This window comes from Chiloscyllium punctatum, chromosome 39 (genome assembly GCF_047496795.1).
Source record: "Chiloscyllium punctatum isolate Juve2018m chromosome 39, sChiPun1.3, whole genome shotgun sequence".
Lineage (NCBI taxonomy): Eukaryota > Metazoa > Chordata > Chondrichthyes > Orectolobiformes > Hemiscylliidae > Chiloscyllium > Chiloscyllium punctatum.
In genome coordinates, this window is record NC_092777.1 from 63,766,330 (window position 1) to 63,790,841 (window position 24,512).

Sequence of the window (24,512 nt, forward strand, 5' to 3'; positions counted from 1 at the left end):
ATTATAGTGATGGAGGCAGAATGAGATCGTTAAGATCTTCTTGTGTCCTGACCAGAGGGAAGGATGTTAGAATAGCTATCTCAGAAACAGATATAATATGTCTTTTTAGCCCAGTACTATTTTGCTCTTATCAGAGCCGTGAGACTGTGAGCTTGAGCATCAATTTCTCTCTCCACCCTGGCGGCTCCCTGCCTCTATTCCTGATGTAGGGCTTTTGCCCGGAATGTGGATTTCCCTGCTCCTCGGATGCTGCCTGACCTGCAGTGCTTTCCCAGCAACACACTGATCGAAAAACAAGAGCTTGAGCATTACCCTAACGAGTTGAGCTCAGCTTGTCCAGATGTAGCAGTGCAATACTGAGTGAGTGCTTCAGAACAGACATTCAAGTCCCAAGGGAAGTCCCGAGCTGCCTTCTGGATGATGCTGAAAGTATGAGAGGAGCCAACATTCCTACGTCAGCCACCCTCAGAAACAGATTAAACCGAACATTTACCCAGTTGCAATTTGAGAGATCCTGCTACAGTTTTTGCCAATGTAACAGCAGTGACTGCACCAAAAGGTAATTAGTTTGACACTAATTGCTGACTGTTGTGATTAAACGCCATAAAAGTTCAAGTCCTCTTTGTAAATCAATGTATGAGTAAAGTACTGTTCTGGGCACTGGACCCAGCAGCGTACTCTAGCTGGGCCTGAGCTGCTGACAGCTCAGTCTGGGAGCTGCAATCCCTGTTATACTGCAGCAATGCTCTTCCTCACACTCCACATCCCACATGAAGCTGACAGGCCTTTTTCCCTGGAGGATGCTCTTCTCTGGTAAAAGCTCATTGCTGTATGTTCCAAGTAGTGGGGTCGAGGCATCTGTCTCTGACTATAATGGAGAGAACTGTCTGATGAGCAAATTATTCTGCTCTGATCAAATGTTATTCTCGCACCCCTCTCTCATCACGTTTCTCAGCTGCACTTACTGCATGTGGCCTGCTTTCTTCGAGCTCGGTATATGTTTCTGCCTTCCTCACAACCAGCATCGAAACAGAGGAGAAGGACTTAACCCCCAGCACGGTGGCTCAGTGGTTAGCACTGCTGCCTCACAGCACCAGAGACCTGGGTTCAATTCCCGCCTCAGGCGACTGTCTGTGTGGAGTTTGCACATTCTCCCCGTGTCTGCGTGGGTTTCCTCCGGGTGCTCCGGTTTCCTCCCACAGTCCAAAGATGTGCAGGTCAGGTGAATTGGCCATGCTAAATTGCCCATATTGTTAGGTGGATTAGTCAGGGGTAAATATAAGAGGGGTGGTTTTCTCTCCGAAGGGCCTGTTTCCACATTGTAGGGAATCTAATCTCTGTACTGTACCGACTCCCAAAATCCTGTCAGTCTTTCAGAAACCCTCTTCCGCTCTGCGATCAGTCCTCACTCACTCTCTGACATTCTTTATCATTTGTCTGAAGCTGAGCAGGTCTCGCTCTCTTCTTTCGGCATCCTTGTGGTCTGATGGCTTTTCACACATCTCCAAGACACAGTAACACAGTGGAGCAAGGACAAGAGGCAAGCTGCAAGAATGACCTCAACTGGTTCAGGGACTAAACCTATACCATCAACATTATTAAACATCATGGTCTTGGCCAACAAATCTAAGTGACACTCCAGGAACCTCGGAGTTAGTTTGGAAATACAGTAGTTGATGAGTAGTGTGTAATGAGGAAGTTTACTAGAGGCTTCAGGACAATGATGTCAGGAAAATAAACATTGGGCATTTTAAAAAAAACCCCATAATTTCACAATAGATGACGGAAGAACTGCCTTGATTGAGGAGGAGGCCATTCAGCCCTTCAATGCTGTTCTGATACTCAATCAGATCATGGCTCATATGTACCTTGATTACACATCATGGAATCCCTACAGTGTGAAAGCAGGCCATTTGTCTACACCAATCCTCCAAAGAGCATCCCACCCAGACCCACCCCATCCCTGTAACCCTGCAGTTCCCATGGCTAACCCACCTCACCTACATATCTCTGGATACTATGGGCAATTCCTCATGGCCTATCCACCGAACCTGCACATCCTTGGAGTGTGGGAGGAAACTGGAGCACCCGGAGGAAACCCACGCAGACACGGGGAGAATGTGCAAACTCCACACAGACAGTCGTCTGAGGCTGGATTTGAACCTGGGTCCCTGGCACTGTGCCACCATGCCGCCCGATTGCTTCAGCTCTGTGTCTCTTGGTAGCCTTGCTTTAGGAGAATCTGTCATCTTGCACAAGTAGCATTTTCAGCATCAGGTTATCGAAGAAAATGTGATCCAGGGCCACAGAAGGACAAATTAACACAAATGATCAAAGGCTTAGGGATTACCTTAAAGGAGGGGAGAGGTGTGGAGGCAGTGAGGTTTAGTCAGGCACTTTACAACCTTCTGGACTTAATATTGAGGTCAACCCATTCCTTCGCTTGCTTTTAGCTGTACTTGTTATATTCACTGTCACCATGTCCTCTCTGCCCTCCCCCTAACCCACTTCAGTGGGACTGTCTGTCCTTTCCAGTCCAGCTGTTAGACGCAGCATTGTCGGACTGTTCTCACATTCTGATCACTTAATCTGAACTATCAACATCCTTTCTCCCCCAGCACACTACACTTTAAGCCCCCTCTCGTTCCACACTTCGTGTCAGCTCTGATGAAGAGTCATCAGACTCAAAACGTTATCTTGCTCCCTGACCCGCATTTGTTGTTTTCAGTAAAGATTCCAGTATCTAGAGTCAGTCAAGGATATGTTAAAGACAGAACGTTGGTCGAGTTGTGAATAGTGATCTTTTGTTCAGATGTGAGTGTCAGGAGTGGGGGCCAGGTATAAGGACCAGCTGTGAAGTCCAGGCGTAGAGCTCAGTGCTGCTGCAAGCTCAAATTTTGGGGTCGTAACTTCAGAGTCCATCCCCTCCCCTTCACACTCTCAGATATCACTAAGAAGTCACACAACTACGTTTCAGCCTTGAAATGCAGTCACAGTGGAAAAAGGTTGGGCAGCACAGGATTGAAAAGGTATGTTGTTAGGGTGAGACAAGGGAATGGAGGCTCACATGCAAGCTGAGTAGTGTAATGTTATGCTGAACATTTCATATTGTAGAATAATAACTCCTATTTAATCCTGTGCAGTTAATTTTTTTTTCAAGTGCAGCACTAGTAAATATTTGTTTGGTTTCAATCTTAATTGACGGTAGACAACAAACTGAAGTGGGTGGTTTAAAGCCCAGAGACGCTCACTTTGAACAATGTGTGGAAGGTGCCTATACTATTGTGTGAGTAAGCCTCTTCCCCTCTACTTTTGTGTGCAGCAATTCAGGGCAGGGGGCCTTGCCAGGTTTTGCTCCACTGTTTGTTAACAATCAAACACTCAAATCCTGGACACAGCTTCATTTAAAAAAAAACATGAGAACAAATCTTGTTCAAAGTGTGGCAGAGCCCCACCAATTCGCTGAAAGCTCAGTGTGTATCTGGCAGCAGTTTCGAAAGGCTTGCACACTGTCCTCCGTCTGGTAAGCAGAACTGTCTCTTTGTGCCTGCTCTGTGTAACCTCAACAGAGAGAAAAAGATGGAAAAAACTTGCCTACAGTTAACTGTTCACTCCCAACAGAAACATCTCTGGCTCTAATATTAGAATTCTGAAGAAAAGTAAAATCGATCAGATTTAAACTAAAACCTTTAAGAGTTCAAGAAAATATTCAAGGTGATCAGAAAACACCGTGGGTTATCAAAACGGGGGAAAGGGATTAAATGAATGGAGAATTGAAATGTACTGAGGAAGCAGAGAAGATAGGGTTAAATATAGACTTGGACCAAAGTATGAACAGATACTATTCAGGAGGTGCTTCTCTCATTGAACAAGTCAACAAATCTTTCCTTGCCTTGCCCACTGGTGGCCTGGGACCTGCACAGTCCAACATTAGGATCTGATCACACATCTATTAGCCTGGTCACCTGTGAAGTCCACCACAGTGTAAGCTTGGGTAAAGACAAACTGTGGAGAGTAAGCTGTTTTTTTCAGAAATTAGTTCTGTAAAGTATGGTGGCACCAATCTCTCTTTTTTTTATCACACCAGCCAAAACTGTTTCACTTTGAGTCAAATAAAACAACAATTGGTGGTAATGAAGCTGCCTCCATTCTCTCTGGGTCTCGCTGAACTGGAACATTGGTATTCCCGTGGATGAAAAATCCCAGAGGAATAGATCTGACACTGTCCTCCTGGACTCACACTGGATTGGGTGGAATTCGGACAACATGAAGCTGGGTGGGAAGTAAACTGTGGGGGGATGCAGAGGTGTTTCAGTGTGATTTAGACACGCTGAGTGGGCAAATGCATGGCAGATGAAGTACAACTGTGAGGTTATCCATGTTGGTAGCAAAAACAGGAAGGCGGTTTCTCTGAATGGCAATAGATTGGGAAACAGGAAGGTGCTACAAGACCTGGATGTCCTGAAGACAACTATGCAGGTGCAGTAGGCTGTGAAGAAAATAAGTGGTGTGTTTGTCTTCATGGTGAGAGAATCTGAGTACAGGAGCAGGGATGTCTTGCTGCAGATGTGCGAGACCACACCTGAAGTATTGTGTGCAGTTTTGGTCTCCTTACCTGAAGAAGGATGTTCTGGTGACGGATGGAATACAGTGAGAGTATATAAGACTGATTCCAAGGATGATAGGACTGACATATGAAGAGAGACTGGATCAGTTAGGACTATGTTCACTGGATTTAGAAGAATGAGGAGGGTAGAGTATCTCATAGAAACCTATAAACTTTCAAAAATACTTGACAGAGAAATGCAGGATGTTTCTGATGATTGGGGAGTCCTGAACAGTGGTTGTAGTCAAAGAATATGGGTTGGCCATTTAGCACTGAGATGAGGAGAAACTTCTTCACCCGGAGAATGGAGATCCTCCGGAGTTAACTGCCACAGGAAGCAGTTGAGACCAATATATTAAATGTTTTCATGAAGGAGTTGGAGATGGTTCTAATGCTATAGGTACAGAAATAGAGTCATCGAGATGTGCAGCATGGAAACAGACCCTATGGTACCAACTCATCCATACTGACCAGATATCCTAATCTCATGTAGTCCCATTTGCCAGCACTGGCTCATATCCCTCCAAACTCTTCCAATTCATATACCCATTCAGATGCCTTTTAAATGTTGTAATTGTACCAGCCTCCACCACTTCCTCTGGCAGCTCATTCCATACACGTACCACCCTCTGTGTGAAAAAGTTGCCCCTTAGGTTCCTCTTAAATCTTTCCCCTCTCACCCTAAACCTATGCCCTCTAGTTCTGGACTCCCCCATCCCAGAGAAAAGATCTTGCCTATTTATCCTATCCATGCCCCTCATGATTTTATAAATCTCTATAAGGTCACCCCCTCAGCCTCTTATGCCGCAAGGAAAACAGCCCCAGCCTATTCAATCTCTCCCTATAGCTCAAATCCACCAACTCTGGCAACATTCTTGTAAATATTTTCTGAACCCTTTCAAGTTTCACAATATCCTTCCTACAGGAGGGAGAACAGAACTGCACACAATCTTCCAAAAGTGGCTGAACCAATGTCGTGTACAGCTGCAACATGACCTCCCAACTCCTATACTCAATGCTCCATCCAGTAAAGGAAAGCATACCAAACACCTTCTTCACTATCCTGTCTACCTGCGACTTTCAAGGAACAATGACCCTGCAGGATCCTCCAAGATCTCTTTGATCAGTAACACTCCCCAGGACCTTACCATTAAGTGTATAAGTATGGCTAAAGGGATCAAAAGGTATGAGGAGAGAGCAGGAACAGGGACTGAGTTAGATGATCAGCCATGATCACAGGCTCAAAGGTCCTTCTCCTGCCTCCTAGTTTCTGTATTTTTATAGCCCAGGCTTTAGGCACAGGTTAACATGACATACAGCACAATTGGCCCACGCTGGGGTTTATGCTTTACATGAATCTCCTCCAATTCTCCCTCAAGTGATAGTTTCTCCTGATCTCAACCATTCGCCTCAAACTGTTTCTGTGTTAGCAGTTTGTACATTCTCTCCAATCTCGAGGTGAGACATTTCTCCTGAATTCCCTCCTGTGTTTCTTAATGGCCTCTAGTTATACTTTTCCTAAAATTGGAAACACTCCAAATACATATACACATATATATATTCCTACTATAGGAAGGATATTATTAAATTGGAGAGGGTTCAGAAAACATTGACCAGGATGTTGCTGAGACTGGAGAATTTGAGTTTAAAAAATAGGCTGGAGGGGCTGGGACCCTTCTCACTGGAGTGTAGGAGGTTGAGGGGTGACCTTATAGAGATTTATAAAATCATGAGGGGCATGGATCTGGTGAAGAGCTAAGATCTTTTCCCTGCGGTAGAAGTGTTGAAAACTAGGGGCATATTTTTAAGGTGAGAGGAGAAAATTTTGAAAGGGACCTGAGGGGCAAGTTTTTCAGAGGGCAGTTCATATGTGGTTTGACCTGCTGAAGGAAGTGGTAGATGCAGGTACAGTTACAACATTTAAACGTCATTTGTATAGGTACATGAATCGGAAAGGTTTAGAAGGATATGGGCCAAACACAGACAAGTGGGACTAGATTAGTTTGGGAAATTTGGTCGGCAAGGACGAGTTGGACCGCAGGGCCTGTTTCTGTGCTCTATGATTCTATTAATTGATTCTATCAAAACCTTTCCTAACTTTCTACCGATACACTTTTTAAAAGAGAAGAGATCCAGCCTGCCAATCCTGTCCTGATGGACCTAACACCCTTATAAACTGGTAAAACAGCAAGAAAGTAATATATCAGTAACTGTCTCACAATTGTGACCCCTAGTTTTAGATTCCTGCATTTAATTTGAATGGAATCTAGCAGTAATGATGTGAGACTACATGAGTTAGTGTAGAATTATAACTGGTTCACCAGTTAATTACTCACAGTCTGCTTCAATGATGGCACGAACAGATTTGACCAGTTCTTTGGCATCAGTTGAAAGCGAGGGCAGAGTTCTGGGAACATTACGACCAAGTCGGTCGAGGAGGTTCTGAGATGAAGGTGGTCCTGAAAATCTTCGGACTCCAATTCCACTGAACAGGAAGACAGAAACAAAAAGGAACCAACATTAATTTCTCTATCGTCATTCACCTCTCGCAACTATTCCCACCTCACCCCTTCCCCTCCCAAATGGTAAAATAGTCTGGGCTTTATGCATTCAAAAGAAAAAGCAGACAAAACAGACTTTTCAAGAGAACGGAGAGCTTAATACTGTGGATACTGAAAACCTGAAATGAAATGAAATGAAAAAATTCAGCAACCACTCAACAGGCCAGAAAGACACCTTCTGTGGAGACAGAAAGAGTTAACATTTCAGGTCAAAAACTGTTCACTGGAACTGACAAGTATTAGATGGAATGTAGAACAGTACAGCACAGTACAGGCCCTTCAGCCCTCGATGTTGTGCTGGCCTTTTATTTTACTTTTATCAGACTAACCTACATACCTTTTATTGTACTATCATCCATGTGCCTATCCAAGAGTCGCTTAAATGTCCCTCATGTCTCTGACTCTACCACCACCACTGGCAGTGCATTCCACACACCCATCACCTTCTGTGTAAAGAACCTACCTCTGACAGCTCCCATAAACCTTCTTCCAATCACCTTAAAATTATGCCTTCTCATGATAGCCATGGGAAAAATTCTCTGGCTATCCACTCTATCTATGCCTCTTAATATCTTGTACACCTCTATTAAGTCACCTCTCACCCCTCTTCACTCCAATGAGAAAAGCCTTAGCTCCCTCAACCTTTCTTCATAAGACATGTCCTCCAGTCCAGGCAGCATCCTGGTAAATCTCCTCTGCACCCTCTCTAAAGCTTCCACATCCTTCCTATAATGAGGCAACCAGAACTGAACACAGTATTCCAAGTGTGGTCTAACCAGGGTTTTATAGAGCTGCAGTATAACCTCACAGCTCTTAAACTCAATCCCCCTGTTAATGAAAGCCAACACACCATACGCCTTCTTACCAAACCTGTCAATTTGCGTGGCAACTTTGTGGGATCTATGGATGTGGATGCCAAGATCCCTCTGTTCCTCCACACTGCAAAGAAATCTGCCTTTAATTCTGTAATCTACATTCAAATTCGACCTTCCAAAATGAATCACTTCACATTTTTCCAGGTTGAACTCCATCTGCTACTTCTCAGCCCAGTTCTGCATCTTGTCAATGTCCCATTGCAACCTACAACAGCTCCCCGCACTATCCACAACTCCACCAATCTTCGTGTCATTGACAAACTTACTAACCCACCCTTCCACTTCCTCATCCAAGTCATTTATAAAAATCATAAAGGGCGGACGTCCCATAACAGATCCCTGCAGAGCATCACAGGTCACCAAGCTCCAGGCTGAATACTTTCCATCTACCGTCACCCTCAGTCTTCTATGGGCCAGCCAATTCCATATACAGACAGCCAGATTTCCCTGTATCCCATGCCTCTTTACTTTCTGAATGAGCCTACCATGGGGAACCTTCTCAAACATCTGGCTAAAATCCACATACATCGCATCCACTGCTCTAACTTCATCAATGTGTTTTGTCACATCCTCAAAGAATTCAATAAGGCATGTGAGGTATGATCTGCCCCTCACAAAGCCATGCTGACTATCTCTAACCAGCTATGCTTTTCCAAGTAATCATAAATCCTGTCTCTCAGCATTCTTTCCAATAATTTGTCTACCACTGAAATAAGACTGACTGGTCTGTAATTCCCAGGATTATGCCTATTGCCTTTCTTGAACAAGGGAATACCATTTGCCAACCTCCAATTATCTGGCACTACTCCAGTGGACAGTGAGGACACAAGGATCATCACCAAAGGTGCAGCAATCTCTTCCTTCACTTCCTGTAGAAACCGAGGGTTTATCCCATCTGGCCCAGGGGACTTATCTATCCTCATGTTTTTCAAAGTTTTCAGCACATCCTCCTTCTTAACATCAACCTGTTCGAGCAAGTCAGTCTGTTTTACACAGTCCTCACAAAAACAAGGTCCCCCTCACTAGTGAATACTGAAGCAAAATATTCATTAAGGCTCTCCCTGACATCCTTCCACTCCAGGCACAAGTTCCCTCCGTTATCCCTGATCACCCCTACCCTCACTCTGGCCATCCCCTTGATCCTTGCATAAGTGTGGAATGCCTTAGGATTTTTCTTAATCCTACCCGCTAAAGCTTTTTCCTGCCCCCTTCTAGCTCTCCTGAGTCCATTCTTCAGATCCTTCCTGGGCTGATCCTTGCTTCCTCAATCTGAAGTAAGCTTCCTTCTTCCTCTTGACTAGATGTTCCACATCCCTTAATACCCAAGGTTCCTTCACCCTACCATCCTGTCCTTGCCTCAGTGGGTCAAACCTGTCCAGCACTATCAGCAAGTGCTTCCTAAACAGCTTCCAAACTTGGGTCACACAGTTCCCTGAGAATATCTGCTCCCAATGTATGCTCCATAGTTCCTGCGTAACAGCATTGTAATTCCCCTTCCCCCAATTAAATACTTTCCCATACCGTCTGCTCCTATCCCTCTCTATGGCTATAGTAAAGGTAAGGGAGTTGTGATCACTATCACAGAAATGCCCTCCCACCGAGAGACCTCACATCTAGCATGGCTCTTTGCTCACACCTGACAAAAACTGCTCCATCCAAACTGCTTGCATAAAGGAGGTTCTAATCAACATCAGGGAGGTTGATGTCACCCATGACAACATTTTTAAAACATTTTAAGCAACTACAACAAGGGAAGGAATGACTGGGAGTATCAATGATAGGACAGAGGGTGAATGGGCAGGTCCTGTCACCGTTCCTGCCCCTGGAGGCTGTGAAGTGACCTTGTAGAGGTTTATAAAATCTGAGGGGCATGGATAGGATAAATAGCCAAGGTCTTTTCCCTGAAGTGGGGAGTCCAGAACTAGAGGGCATAGGTTTAGGGTGAGAGGGGAAAGATTTAAAAGGGACCTAAGGGGCAAGTGTTTCACACAGAGGGTGGTACGTGTGTGGAATGAGTTGCCAGAGGAAGTGGTGGTGGTTGGCACAATTACAACATTTAAATGGCATCTGGATGGGTATATGAATAAGCAGCACTCTGAAAGCTAGTACTTCCAAATAAAGCTGTTGGACTATAACCTGGTGTTGTGTGAGTTTTAACTTTGTCCACCCCAGTCCAACACTGGCATCTCCACATCATGAAAAAGAAAGGTTTAGAGGGATATGTGCCCAGTGATGGCAAAGGGGACTAGATTAGGCTGGGATATCTGGTTGGCATGAACGAGTTGGACCGAAGGGTCTGTTTCTGTGCTGTACATCTCTGTAACTGTGTTATTGGGCTCTGATGCACCTTCCTGTCTCCTGTGGAAGGCAGGTGCGAGAAAATGAAACAAAAAGACAATGGTACAAAGCAAAAGGAGGTGATTCTGATGAACAGTTATCAATGTGAAATTCCTATGTTCTTCCTTACCCATTAAATATGAACTCAGAATTATAATGCTGATGTCTAAAGGCTGAGATTAACAGTGAATGAAGGAAGATAAAATACCAAACAAATAAATGTGAAGATGGTTCAGTTTTATGTAAATTTGTACTGTGTACCATGCTTTTTTCACTGTAGTTCTTATTTTGGAATAAGTGAGCACTCTAGTGAGTGGAGTTTATGACCACCATTTTCTAGTATCCCCCCCACTTGCATTCATATAGCACCCGTATTGAACAAAGGTGTTCAAGATGCTTCACAAAAGAGCAATCAAATTAAATGTGGTGCTGAGTCATTTGGGAAACATTGGTAGAAGTGATAAAATTCTCATTAAAAGAGGTAAGTTGAATTGCACAAGTTAATGGAGGTGAGAGAGATGGAGAGATGGAAAGTTTTGAGGAATTCGAGCCATTAAGGGCTAGCCAGTCTGTGTCAGAACCACTGAAAGTGGTACAATTGGTAGAGTGCAGTGATCTGGGAGATTTGCAATATCTACTTGAGTCATGGCCTCAGGAGGAGTGAAATGAGGGCTTATTGAGCTGCTGTCTGGAACGATGGGATTGTTCCATGACAAGAGGCTCAGGATAGTCCCTAACGTTTAGAAGAATGAGAGATAACCTCACTGTAAAGTATAAAATTCTGAAGGACTTGACAGGGCATACAGCAAGGATATGATTCATTGGAGAGGATGCTGAGATTTACCAGATATTGCCTGGGCTGCAGGGTCTGAGCTACAAGAGAAAACTGAATAGGCTGGAGTTGTTTTCTTTGGAGCAGTGAAGGCAAACAGGGAACTTGATAGGAGTGTGTACGTTGATGAGGAGTGCGGGTAAGATGGATAATAAAGCATTTATTCCCTTAGTGGACAGATCGACAACTTGGGGGGAGGCATAGATTTAAGTTAAGAATAGAAGTCTAAGAGGAGAGTTGAGCACAGTTTTTTTCACTCAGAGGGTGGTGGTGGGAGTCTGGAACTCACTGCCTGAAAAGGGTGGTTGAATCAGAAACTCTTGTAACGTTTAAGCTGTCTTTAGACATTCATTGTGTTGGCATGGACTTCAGAGTTATAGGCAAAAGGCCTCTATCTGTGTTGACACATCTGCAGGATGCTGATAAAATTCTCAAACTAGAATCACAGTCTCCAGATAGGGCTTGTCTAGGATCACGATTAGGAGAAATTCTTTCACTCAAAGGCTTGTGAATCTTTGGAATTCTCTACGCCAGTGGGAGCGCTGCACTGAGGGAGCGCTGCACTGTCAGAGGCGCCATTTTTGGATGAGATGTTAGACTAAGGCTTTGCCTTCTCTCTCAAGTGCACATAAAGTGCTACTATTTTAAAAATGAACAGGAGCCAGCCACACAATCTTGGAACCAGTATTTTACCCTTAACTAATGTCATTTAAAATAATTATCCTGCCATTATTGTATTGTTGTTGGTGGGATCTTGCTATGTACAAACTGGTTGCCATGTTCCTTCGTTCCTACACTACAAAAAGAGACTTCATTGGCTAGAAAGCACTATTGGGCCTCAGGTGAGAAAGTTACAGGAAATAAATCTCAACTCTTTAGTGAACCTTCTATTTTCCTGCTGTGCTAACGGAGGGCTTGGAAACAACATTTGTCCTCAGTACCTGGTTACCAGCTTATTTCTCCCCTGTCAATTCCCACCCCACTGTCTCCTCTCCAGAAGCTGCTGGCTTTTCTTGGGACTTAGTTTTGCACAGGGGTTGGTAAGGTCTGGTGATGTGGTCTGACTGAAGCTTGCCTAGCATTGGTTAGAGATTGAATCAATGATCCAAGGATAACTACCATGGGTACCCTCACATCACACAGTCCCTATGCCAACAGCCAGCAATGCAGAGGTCACCAGTCTCTGCTCCTGAAGATCGGAAACCACTCCAAGTACATATTCCAGGACAAGGCCAACAGCAGCTCTGTAAAGCAGAAGGTAGGGCTCTGCTCAAACATGTAAGAATGTCATCAGAATGACCTTCCAATGAACACTTATTAGATATTGTTCAGGTGCAGGAATCCTATCCTAACTTTCTAAGACAATAAAACCAAAGGAGCAGACATTATGCTCTCTCCCTACCCCACGGACACTGAGGCTAAGAAAGGCCACAGGATTAGCATCGACCCATGCTTGAAGCTGGGGATTCAGGTCTCAACAGTTCAGTTAACGGGCTGTTTGTTTCAACTGAATCACTGAGGCCATCACTTGATACAAGAAGCAGGGAAAAGGTCTCTGGGTATTACAAGCTGAAACTGGTAGGTGAGATTTCACTGGAAGGAAATCCAACAAATTAGGAGGTACTCATGAAGCAAACAAACAGCTTGTATTTTCATAACCTCAGCGAGAAGAGCGCTTTAGGGAACATCTCTGGGACACCTGCACCAACCAACCCCACTGTCCAGTGGCCCAACATTTCAACTCCCCCTCCCACTCTGCCGAGGACATGGAGGTCCTGGGCCTCCTTCACCATCGTTCCCTCACCACCAGACGCCTGGAGGAAGAATGCCTCATCTTCGCCTCAGAACACTTCAACCCCAGATCATCAATGTGGACTTCAACAGTTTCCTCATTTCCCCTCCCCCCACCTCACCCCAGTTCCAACCTTCCAGCTCAGCACAATCCTCATGACCTGTCCTACCTGCCTATCTCCCTACTCCACCCTCCTCTCTGACCTATCACCTTTATCCCCATCTCCATTCACCTACTGCACTCTCAGCTACATTCTCCCCAGCCCCAACCCCCCTCCCATTTATCTCTCCACCCCGGAGGCTCCCAGCCTCATTCCTGATGGAGGGCTCCTGCCCGAAACGTCGATTTTCCTGCTCCTCACATGTTGCCTGACTTGCTATACTTTTCCAGCACCACTCTAATCTTAATTCAGAAGAAATATCAACTCAAGGGGTAAATCAACATCTACACTGCATGAGAGGAGAGTGCTGATTGGTTTGCAAGTGGACTCTAATTAGTAAAGGCATTGCCACAGAGAATGCATTAGTTAGTGATAATTGGGGGTTACCTATCAGGCTTCATTTACATTTAAACCAGGCAGACTGACTGTGTTTGGTCAGAGCAGTGCCCTGAGAAATGAAGCAAAGAATGGCTGGCCCTATCTTGTTGAGTTCAAACAGGTTCGTCAAGTTGAGACTCATTGGTTTCAAAAAATGTTTAAAAACTGAAAGAACTGCAGATGTTAGAAATCAGAAAGTGCTGGACAATCCCAGCAAGTCTGGAGGCTTTTGTGGACAGACATGAGAGTTAATGTTTTGAGTCCAGTAAACCTTCTTCACTATATGTCCTAAGGAACAGTCACTGGACCCAAGGTATTAACTTGGCTTCTCTCCACAGACCTCCCAAAACATTAACTCTATTTCTCTGTCCATGGAAGGCTGTTGTGTTTCTCCTGTACTTTCTGTTTTTATCTTAATCAGCTTTAATTGTCAGCACCTGGATTGGTATTCGTGTGGATTGTCCTGATCAAGGCAAGATGAAAAACTTCAACAAACTGTGTTTTTTGTTCAGCAGTACTCAAGTCAGTAATTAAGATATCCTGTTTCAGTGGTGTTGGTTGAGAGATAAATATTGGGGAGAACTCCCCTTGCACTTGTTGCACTGTGATTTTGCATTCATCTAATAGGCAGACAGGGGTTTGATTTAGTGCTGCATCTCCAACTGTGCAGCACTCCCTCAGCACTGTACTGGAGTGTCAGACTATACAATGTGTTCAAATCTCTGGAAGGGAAATTGAACCCAGGAGCTTCTGAGGTGAGAGTGAGAGTGCTACCCACCGAACATCAGCTGATACAGAGTCACATCATTAACACACAGTGCATAACATTCTCCAACAGTTTTGGTTTAAACTTACAATAAAATCATGAAGTCCTTTTGCTGTGAGAAGTTCTGGGTATATTGTTTTTGTCTGGAATCATTAAGATGGATTTGCGCTGTGTGATATTAGTAACAGGCACATTAATGAGCTTGAATGAGACTTCTCTGCCTGAGATTTTGATGAAATTGCTAATGCAACCTGAATCATTTCAGCCCACAGCTCTCACAGTTGCTTTTCGGCAAATTCTCAAACTGACAGCCAGATCTAACAAGAAGGCTGACTGGAAGCTAGAATGAGGTGGAAACACACCTTAACTAAACATTACCCACCCAGGTCGCTTCTTTCTGACTCTTTATTGGAGCATATCAGGGTTTTCACTCAGTTCCTCCCACTAAAGACTGCAGGGTTTGATTATCAAAGCACTAGTCCCGTTCCCATTTCAGTACATGGGTAGTTATCGTCAGATTATTGTGTTTACATACCTGGCATGAGTTAGAGCAGCTGGAGACTCGGCAAGAACCTCATGCACCACCTGGAAACAAACAGAGAAGCATATGTTTCAATCAGCACTCAGTTAAGACTACATTGGACTGGAACAGGACGATGTCACATTGAGGTACACAGCATTTACAACACTGAAACACTCAGCCAAATTGGTCCCTTTTGGTCTTCATCGTCCGCAAGAGCTGAACCCAAACCCTACACCATTTCAGTTAACCTGCCCTTGATGGCTTAATACGTAATAATCTGGGTCATTGTAGAACTGAATCAGAGAGAAACTAGTGATGTGCGCAGAGAGTATCCCTCGTCTCCAATTGAGAGTATACCCGTTCTGGTATATATCCCCGGTCTGGTATATATCCCGGTCTGGTGTATATCCCCGGTCTGATATATATCCCCGGTCTGGTATATATCCCGGTCTGGTGTATATCCCCGGTCTGATATATATCCCCGGTCTGGTATATATCCCGGCCTGGTATATATCCCCAGTCTGGTATATATCCCGGTCTGGTGTATATCCCCGGTCTGGTATATATCCCGGCCTCGTATATATCCCCAGTCTGGTATATATCCCGGTCTGGTGTATATCCCCGGTCTGGTGTATATCCCCGGTCTGATATATATCCCTGGTCTGGTATATATCCCGGCCTGGTATATATCCCCAGTCTGGTATATATCCCGGTCTGGTGTATATCCCCGGTCTGATATATATCCCCAGTCTGGTATATATCCCGGTCTGGTGTATATCCCTGGTCTGGTGTATGTCCCCGGGCTGGTATATATCCATGGTCTGGTGTATGTCCCTGGTCTGGTATATATTGCTGGACTGGTATATCCCCAGACTTGTGTATATCCCCGGTCTGATATATAATCCCGGTCTGGTGTATGTCCCCGGTCTGGTATATATCGCTAGACTGGTATATCCCCAGACTTGTGTATATCCCCGGTCTGGTATATAATCCCGGTCTGGTGTATGTACCCGGTCTGGTATATATCGCTAGACTGGTATATCCCCAGACTTGTGTATATCCCCGGTCTGGTATATAATCCCGGTCTGGTGTATGTCCCCTGGTCTGGTGTATATCCCCAGTCTCCCAGTCTGGTGTTTGTCCCCAGTCAGGTGTATGTCCCCAGTCTGGTATATGTCCCCAGTCTGGTGTATGTCCCCAGTCTGGTGTATATCCCCAGTCTGGTGTATATCCCCTAGTCTGGTGTATGTCCCCAGTCTGGTGTATGTCCCCAGTCTGGTGTATATCCCCGGTCTGGTATATATCCCCGGTCTGGTGTATATCCCCTGGTCTGGTGTATATCCCCAGTCTGGTGTATATCCCCTGGTCTGGTGTATGTCCCCAGTCTGGTGTATGTCCCCAGTCTGGTGTATATCCCTGGTCTGGTATATATCCCCAGTCTGGTGTATATTCCCTGGTCTGGTGTATGTCCCCAGTCTGGTGTATGTCCCCAGTCTGGTGTATGTCCCCAGTCTGGTATATATCCCCAGTCTGGTGTATATCCCCTGGTCTGGTGTATGTCCCCTGGTCTGGTGTATATCCCCTGGTCTGGTGTATATCCCCTGGTCTGGTGTATGTCCCCAGACTGGTGAATATCCCCTGGTCTGGTGTATGTCCCCAGTCTGGTATATATCCCCTGGCCTGGTGTATGTCCCCAGTCTGGTGTATATCCCCTGGTCTGGTGTATGTCCCCAGTCTGGTGTATGTCCCCAGTCTGGTGTATGTTCCCTGGTCTGGTGTATATCCCCGGTCTGGTATATGTCCCCGGTCTGGTGTATGTCCCCAGTCTGGTATATATTCCCAGTCTGGTGTATATCCCCTGGTCTGGTGTATATCCCCTGGTCTGGTGTATGTCCCCAGTCTGGTATTTATTCCCAGTCTGGTGTATATCCCCAGTCTGGTGTATATCCCCAGTCTGGTGTATATCCCCTGGTCTGGTGTATGTCCCCAGTCTGGTGTATGTCCCCTGGTCTGGTGTATATCCCCGGTCTGGTATATATCCCCAGTCTGGTGTATATCCCCAGTCTGGTGTATATCCCCTGGTCTGGTGTATGTCCCCTGGTCTGGTGTATATCCCCGGTCTGGTGTATATCCCCAGTCTGGTGTATGTCCCCAGTCTGGTGTATATCCCCAGTCTGGTGTATATCCCCAGTGTGGTGTATATCCCCTGGTCTGGTGTATGTCCCCAGTCTGGTGTATATCCCTGGTTTGGTATATATCCCCAGTCTGGTGTATATCCCCGGTCTGGTATATATCCCCAGTCTGGTGTATATCTCCTGGTCTGGTGTATGTCCCAAGTCTGGTATATATTCTGTACCTCCACAAACTGCAGCAGCTTTTCAGTAGAAACTTCAAACGTTTTCTTCGCAATCTCTGATTTCCGTAACTGGCAATCAAGAACAGCAATTCGCTTTCTTAGATCCTGGGTGTCATCCTGCAGGAAAGGCACCTGTTAGAATCACCTTGTCCTGTTACTTGATGGTGATGTTTTGAACTGATTTTAGAAAGTCCTGTTCCTGACCACTCCAACCCGTGGCCAGGCTGTCGCTCCAATAACCCACAGCAGAGTGAATGAGTGAGTGAGGGAGTGAGCAAGAGAAGGAGTGAGTGGGGGAGGGAGTGAGGGAGGAAGTGAGTGAATGACTGAGTGAGGGATTGAGGGAAGGAGTGAGGGACTGAGTGAGGGAGTGAATGAGTGGGTGAGAGTGTGTGGGAGTGAGAGAGTGAGGGAGTGAGTGAATGACTGAGTGAGAGAGTGTAAGGTGATGGGATGTGACAGCAATGTAATCCATTCAGAATCTCTTCCCTCTGTTTTCTGCCTCTCTAACCCAGTGACATCATTTCGCCCTTAGTATCATCTTTCCGCTGTCGCAGTGGAACAACATGCGAGAACTGGTGCCCACTGCCTGTACTTGCTGCCCTGCCATCAACCTCTCACCATTTTACCATACTGTAACCGTCAGAAGTGGAAGGAGGGAGCCAGTTGTGTGGTGATGTTTTTCCAACCATTAATCCTGAGAGCAAATCTCAGACAGAGCAGTGGATTGTATAAACTAGCCTGGAGGCTCATGTCACACACTTACTGTGCTTCTTGGTATTTTGGGGGTCACAATATCTGGTCCCAGGCTGAAAGTACACCCAGCCCCTTCCAACATGTTGAAGTCTGTGCTGAGAGACTGTGAATGATATCAATAGTAGGGCTGAATGCTTTGCCTAGAAAGCTCTGGAAATGTGGATGTCAGTAATATGTGATGGCTAAAACCCTCAATGGTTCACTAATATCATTGAGGGGAGGAAGCCTGTCATTCTTACTTAGAATCATAGAGTCATAGAGATGTACAGCATGGAAACAGGCCCTTTGGTCCAACCTGTCCATGCTGACCAGATATCCCAACCCAACATAATCCCACCTGCCAGCACTCGGCCCATATCCCTCCAAACCCTTCCTATTCATATACCCATCCAGGTACCTTTTAAATGTTGCAATTGTACCAGCCTCCACCACTTCCTCTGGCAGCTCATTCCATACACGTACCACCCTCTGCGTGACAAAATTGCCCCTTAGGTTGCATTTATATCTTTCCCTTCTCACCCTAAACCTATGCCCTCTAGTTCTGGACTCACTCACCCCAGGGAAGAGACTTTGTCTATTTATCCTATCCCCATGCCCCTTAGGTCTCTTTTATATCCTTCCCCTCTCACCCTAAACCATATCCATGCCCCTCATAATTTTATAAACCTCCATAAGGTCACCCCTCAGCCTCCGACGCTCCAGGGAAAACAGCCCCAGCCTGTTCAGTCTCTCCCTGTAGCTCAAATCCTCCAACCCTGGCAACTTCCTTGTAAATCTTTTCTGAACTCTTTCAAGTTTCACAACATTCTTCCGAGAGCAGGGAGACCAGAATTGCACGCAATATTCCAACAGTGGCCTAAGCAATGTCTGTACAGCTGCAACGTGACCTCCCAACTCAATACTCTGACCAATAAAGGAAAGCATACCAAACGCCTTCTTCACTATCCTACCTACCTGCGACTCCACTTTCAAGAAGCTATGAACCTGCACTCCAGGGTCTCTTTGTTCAGCAACACTCCCCATTAAGTGTATAGGTCCTGCTAAGATTTGCTTTCCCAAAATGCATTTAACTAAATTAAACTCCATCTGCCACTCCTCAGCCCATTGGCCCATCTGGTCAAGATCCTGTTGTGATCTGAGGTAACCTTCTTCACTGTCCACTACACCTCCAATTTTGGTGTCATCTGCAAACTTACTAACTACACCTCCTATGTTCACATTAAAATCATTTATATAAATGATGAAAAATAGTGGGCCCAGCACCAATCCTTGTGGCACTCCACTGGTCACAGGCCTCCAGTCTGAGAAACAACCCTCCACCACCACCTTCAAGCCAGTTCTTGCTCTGGAGTATTTTGGTCCTGGACTCCTATCTCACACCACAATCCGAAAAGCCCAATGAACTATTCAGCTGGTAACAGCTGGACTTCAGTGGTTCAAGAACATGGCCTCAGCACTCCTACATTTTCTGGGGTTAAACATGCAATAAATGCTGATCTCATCACTGACATCCACAGAGGAATAAAGAAAACAAGATTGTTTTCCTTCCCATGGCTCTCACAATTTACAGACAGCATGGATTTAAAACTAACCCACGTGAACCGAAAGGCCCCTTTGCTCCACACCAGAGGAGCTCACAATGGCTTGGGCACTCCTTTAAATGAGAGAAAAGAAACACAATAAGCTCACTCACTAGTGATTGTTTGGAAAGCTGAATTAGGAGTGAACCAGTTAGACTATTGTACAGCTCACTTGCCCTTGTGTTAATAGCTCACTCAAGTGATAGAGCCGTCACATTGAGTCTCTTGCTTGAATTCCTCTCGATAGCCGTGTCATATGCTGACAGGCTCTGACCTACTTTGCAGGGATGGGTAAAAACAAACATATCCAGAACATGCTCGATGACCATGGTGTTGCTACAGTAACAAGGGGTGACTCTGTGCCTTGCCTTGGTCTGCCCTTGCTGATCTGCCAGTTGAGCTTTGAGCTCTGTAATCTCAGCCTCCAGCAGCTGAACCACCTCCTCGTAGTCCATCTCCATGCCCTGTGCCTGCCGATGGGCTGCCTCAGCCAGCTGGATTCGATTCCGCAGAGCTCGGCACTCTTCGACTGCACTCTTAGCTTCCTGTGAAAAAGGGTCAGAAAGGATGACAGAGTTGGTGGCATTTGAAATGGAATTGGCGGTCTGACTCTCACACAAATAGGCACTCACTCATTCACCACACACACACACAGACACGCACACAGACACAGACACACACGCACACACAGACACGCACACACAGACACAGACACACACGCACACACAGTCACGCACACACAGACACGTGCACACAGTCACGCACACACAGACACGCGTGCACACACAGACACGCACACAGACAGACACACACTGACACAACAGACACACACACAGACACGCACACAGACACAGGCACACGCACACACAGACACACATGCAGACACGCACACAGCCGGGCGCGCGCACACACAGACATGTGCACACACACACAGACATGCGCACGCGCACGCACACAGACAGACAGACACAGACAGACAGACAGACACACACACACAAACACGCTGGCAGAGAATGACACACAAGCTGATGCTAACTGACACACGAACAGGCAATGACATGTGACACACACTGACCTGAAAAGCACACCAACACATAGGCACTGACTGACACACAATCTAACTGACAAGACGAACATACAGATACAGACAGACACTGACTGAATGTCAGATGCACACACAAAGCAACTGACTCACGCACACAAAGCCATTGACTGAAACATAAACAGATCAAGCACTGACTTAAAAATGAACTGCTGATGGATACACACACTCACATGACTGACACACTTCGTGACACACAGATAATCACAGGCCACTTACTGACTGACACTGCCATAACTGGCATATGAACACAAAGACACATGCTCTCTCTCATCCACAAATGGCATGACCAATTCACACAGCCACATGCACACTGCCACTGGCTGAAAGACACGCACACATGTACATTTCTGAACTTGAGCATCTGCGGCATTTTGATTTTACTTGTTGTATCCTTTCTTAGATGTGTATAAGAAAACTACACTGTACACTAGGTGTCAGATTTAAAATCCAACCCTGTCCAATAAAGGCTTGCAGATACTTGCTTGCTGCATTGGTATGTCAATGTTCTACGCTCCACACACAGAGACTTCCAATCTGTCTCATGATCAATCAGCTTCTGGAAGGATGTGACGGTCAGTGGTCAGTGATAGGAGCTTGTGTCTACAAGTGAGGCTGGTAGAAGGGTCCAGGTGGTAGTGCTGAAGGAGCCTCAGCCCTTGAGCTTATCTGACAGGTTTGAGATTCTTGTCCCCTGTGTGGATGAGAGCGGGAGCTGTAGGGAGGAGGCGCAAACTGGCTATAGCACCGTGGTACAGGAAGCCATTCAAGAGTGAGGAGAAGATTGAGATACGGTTATACTCAAGGACAATATACTGGAGTCAGGGGAATCGACACTTCGCCATGGCCAGGATCAGGAGATCCGAAGGCTGTACTCCCTGCCTGGTGCTCAGGTTCAGGATATCTCATCTGGCTGCAGAGGAACTTCAGAGTGGGAGGGGAAAGATCCAGTTGTCATGGCCCACATAGATACCAAGGTAGATAGAAAGAGGAAAGAGATTCTGCTAAGATACCTTCTGGGCAAGGTGGGACCTGTACAAGAAGGACCTAACCTGGAAGGGCACCAATATCCTGGGTGGGAGGTTTGCTACATCTCTTTGGGAGGGTTTAAAATAGTTTGGCAGGCGTGTGGGAACTGGAGCTACGCATCTGAGGATGGAGTAGCTAGTGAACAGCTAGATACAGCATGCAGCGGGTCTGTGAGGAGGGACAGACTGTTGGTAGGGCAACATTGTAGTCAGTGTGATAGGGTAAAATATATTTATTTTAATGCAAGGAGTATCAGGAATAGGGTGATAAACTTAGAGCATGGATCAGTACTTGGAACTATGATGTTGTGGCCCGTATGAAGACTTGGATATCACAGGGGCAGGAATGGTTGTTGGATACTCCAGGGTCTAGGTGTTTCAAAAGGAATAGAGGGGGAGGTAAAAGAGGTGGGAGAGTGGCATTGTTAATCAGGGCTAGTCTCACAGCTGCAGAAAGGGAGGTCATCGAGGAGGGTTTGTCTACAGAATCTCTACGGGTGGAAGTCAGAAACGGGATAGGAGCAGTCACTTTATTGGGAGTTTTCTATAGAGCTCCCCAATAGCAACAGAGACACAGAGGAACAGATTGGGAGGCAGATTTTGGAAAGGTGCAGAAGTAACAGGGTTAACTTCTGCAATATCGACTGGAACCTCCTTAGTTTAAATAGTTTGGATGGAGCAGTGTTTGTCAGTTGTCTCTAGGAAGGATTCTTGATTCAATATGTAGATAGCCCAACTAAAGGGGAGATCACATTGGATTTCATGCTTGGCAATGAACCATGCCAGGTGTCAGATCTCTCGGTGGGAAAGCATTTCAGTGAGAGTGATCACAGCTCCCTGACTCATGAAGAATGACAGGAACAAATGGTATGGGAAAGTATTTAATTGGGGGAGGAGGAATTACAATGCCGTTAGGTAGAAACTATGGGCACTTTAATTGGGAACAGATGTTCACAGGGAAACACATGACAGAAATGTGGAGGTTGTTTTGGAAGCACTTGCTGATAGTGCTGGACAGGTTTGTCCCACGGAGGCAAGGACGGGATGGTAGGGTGAAGGAACCTTGGGTATTAAGGGATGTGGAACATCTAGTCAAGAGGAAGAAGGAAGCTTACTTCAGATTGAGGAAGCAAGGATCAGCCCAGGAAGGATCTGAAGAATGGACTTAGGAGAGCTAGAAGGGGGCAGGAAAAGCTGTGGATTAAGGAAAATCCTAAGGCATTCTACACCTAACGTGAGGAACAGGAGGATGGGCAGAGTGAGGGTAGGGCCGATTAGGGAAAGGGGAGGGAACTTGTGCCTGGAGTGGAAGGACGTTGGGGAGGTCCTCAATGAAGACTTTGCTTTAGTATTCACTACTGAGAGGGACCTTGACATTTCTGAGGACTGTGTGAAACAGACTGATGTGCGAGAACAGGTTGATGTTAAGAAGGAGGATGTGCTGAAAATTTTAAAAATCATAATGATAGATAAATCCCCTGGACCAGACAGGATATACTCTCGGTTATTACAGGAAGCGAGGGAAGCGAATGCTGTGTGCTTTTAGCCATGATCTTTGCGTTCTCACTGTCCTCTGGAGTAGTGCCAGATGATTGGAGGGTGGCAAATGTTATTCCAGTGTTCAAGAAAGGGAATAGGGATAATGCTAGGAATTACAGACCAGTCAATATTACGTTTGTGGTGGGAAAATTATTGGAGAGGATTCTGAGAGAAAGGATTTATGATTATTTGGAAAACCATAGTTTGATTTGAGATAGTCAGCATGGCTTTGTGAGGGTCAGATCATGCCTCACATGTCTTATTGGATTACTTGAGGATTTGACTAAATGCATTGATGAAGGTAGAGGAGTAGATGTGGTTGTACATGGATTTTAGCAAGGTGTTTGCTAAGGTTCCCCATGATAGGCTCATTCAGAAAGTAAGGAGGCATGGGATACAGGGAAATCTGGCTGTCTGTATGCAGAACCGGCTGGCCCATAGAAGACAGAGGGTGATGGTAGATGGAATGTATTCAGCCTGGAGCTCGGTGACCTGTGGTGTTCTGCAGGGATCTGTTCTGGGACCTCTGCTCTTTGAGATTTTTATAAATGACTTGGATGAGGAAGTGGAAGAGTAGGTTAGCAAGTTTGCCAATGTAACTAAAATTGGAATAGTGGATAGTGTGGAGGGCTGTTGTACATTTCAACGGGACATTGACAGGATGCAGAACTGGGCAGATAAATGGCAGATGGAGTTCAACCTGGAAATGTGCGAAGTGATTCATTTTGGAAGATCGAATTTGAATACAGAATGCAGGGTTAAAGGCAGGATTCTCGGCAGTGTGGAGGAACAGAGGGATCGTGGGGTCCACGTCCACAGATCCCTCAAAGTTGCCACCCAGTTTGATAGGGTTGTTAAGAAGACATACGGCGTTTTGGCAGGGGGGATTGAGTATAAGAGCTGTGAGGTTATGCTGCAGCTCTGTAGAATCCTGGTTAGACCAAACTTAGAATACTGTGTTCAGTTCTGGTCACCTTATTATTGGAAAGATGGGAAAGCTTTAGAAAGAGTGCAGAGGAGATTTACCAGGATGCTGCCTGACCTGGAGGACATGTCTAATGAAAAAAGGTTGAGGGAGCTGGGCCATTCTCATTGGAGTGAAGAAGGATGAGAGGTGACTTAATAAAGGTGTACAAGATGATAAGAGGCATAGATAGAGTGAGTAGTCAGAGACTTCTTCCCAGGGCAGAAATGGCTATCACAAGGGGGCATAATTTAAAGGTAATTGGAGGAAGGTTTAGGAGAGATGTCAGAGATTGGTTCATTAAACAGAGAGTGGTGGGTGTGTGGAATGCACTGCCAGCAGTGGTAGTAGAGTCAG

The 24,512-nt window shown here is 45.7% G+C and overlaps 1 protein-coding gene across 4 annotated transcripts in view; it reads right to left on the reverse strand.

Moving 5' to 3' along the window:
• The window catches only part of stxbp4 (syntaxin binding protein 4), a 519,129-nt gene that overhangs the window by 36,140 nt on the left and 458,477 nt on the right, over window positions 1-24,512 (reverse strand). For all 4 annotated transcript variants that reach the window (XM_072558970.1, XM_072558967.1, XM_072558968.1 and 1 more), the window contains 4 exons: window positions 19,891-20,067; window positions 17,187-17,303; window positions 14,843-14,892; window positions 6,943-7,091 (listed from right to left, as the gene is read on the reverse strand). In XM_072558970.1, the coding sequence (XP_072415071.1) occupies window positions 6,943-7,091; window positions 14,843-14,892; window positions 17,187-17,303; window positions 19,891-20,067 (493 nt within the window). The remainder of the gene's footprint in view (window positions 1-6,942; window positions 7,092-14,842; window positions 14,893-17,186; window positions 17,304-19,890; window positions 20,068-24,512) is intronic.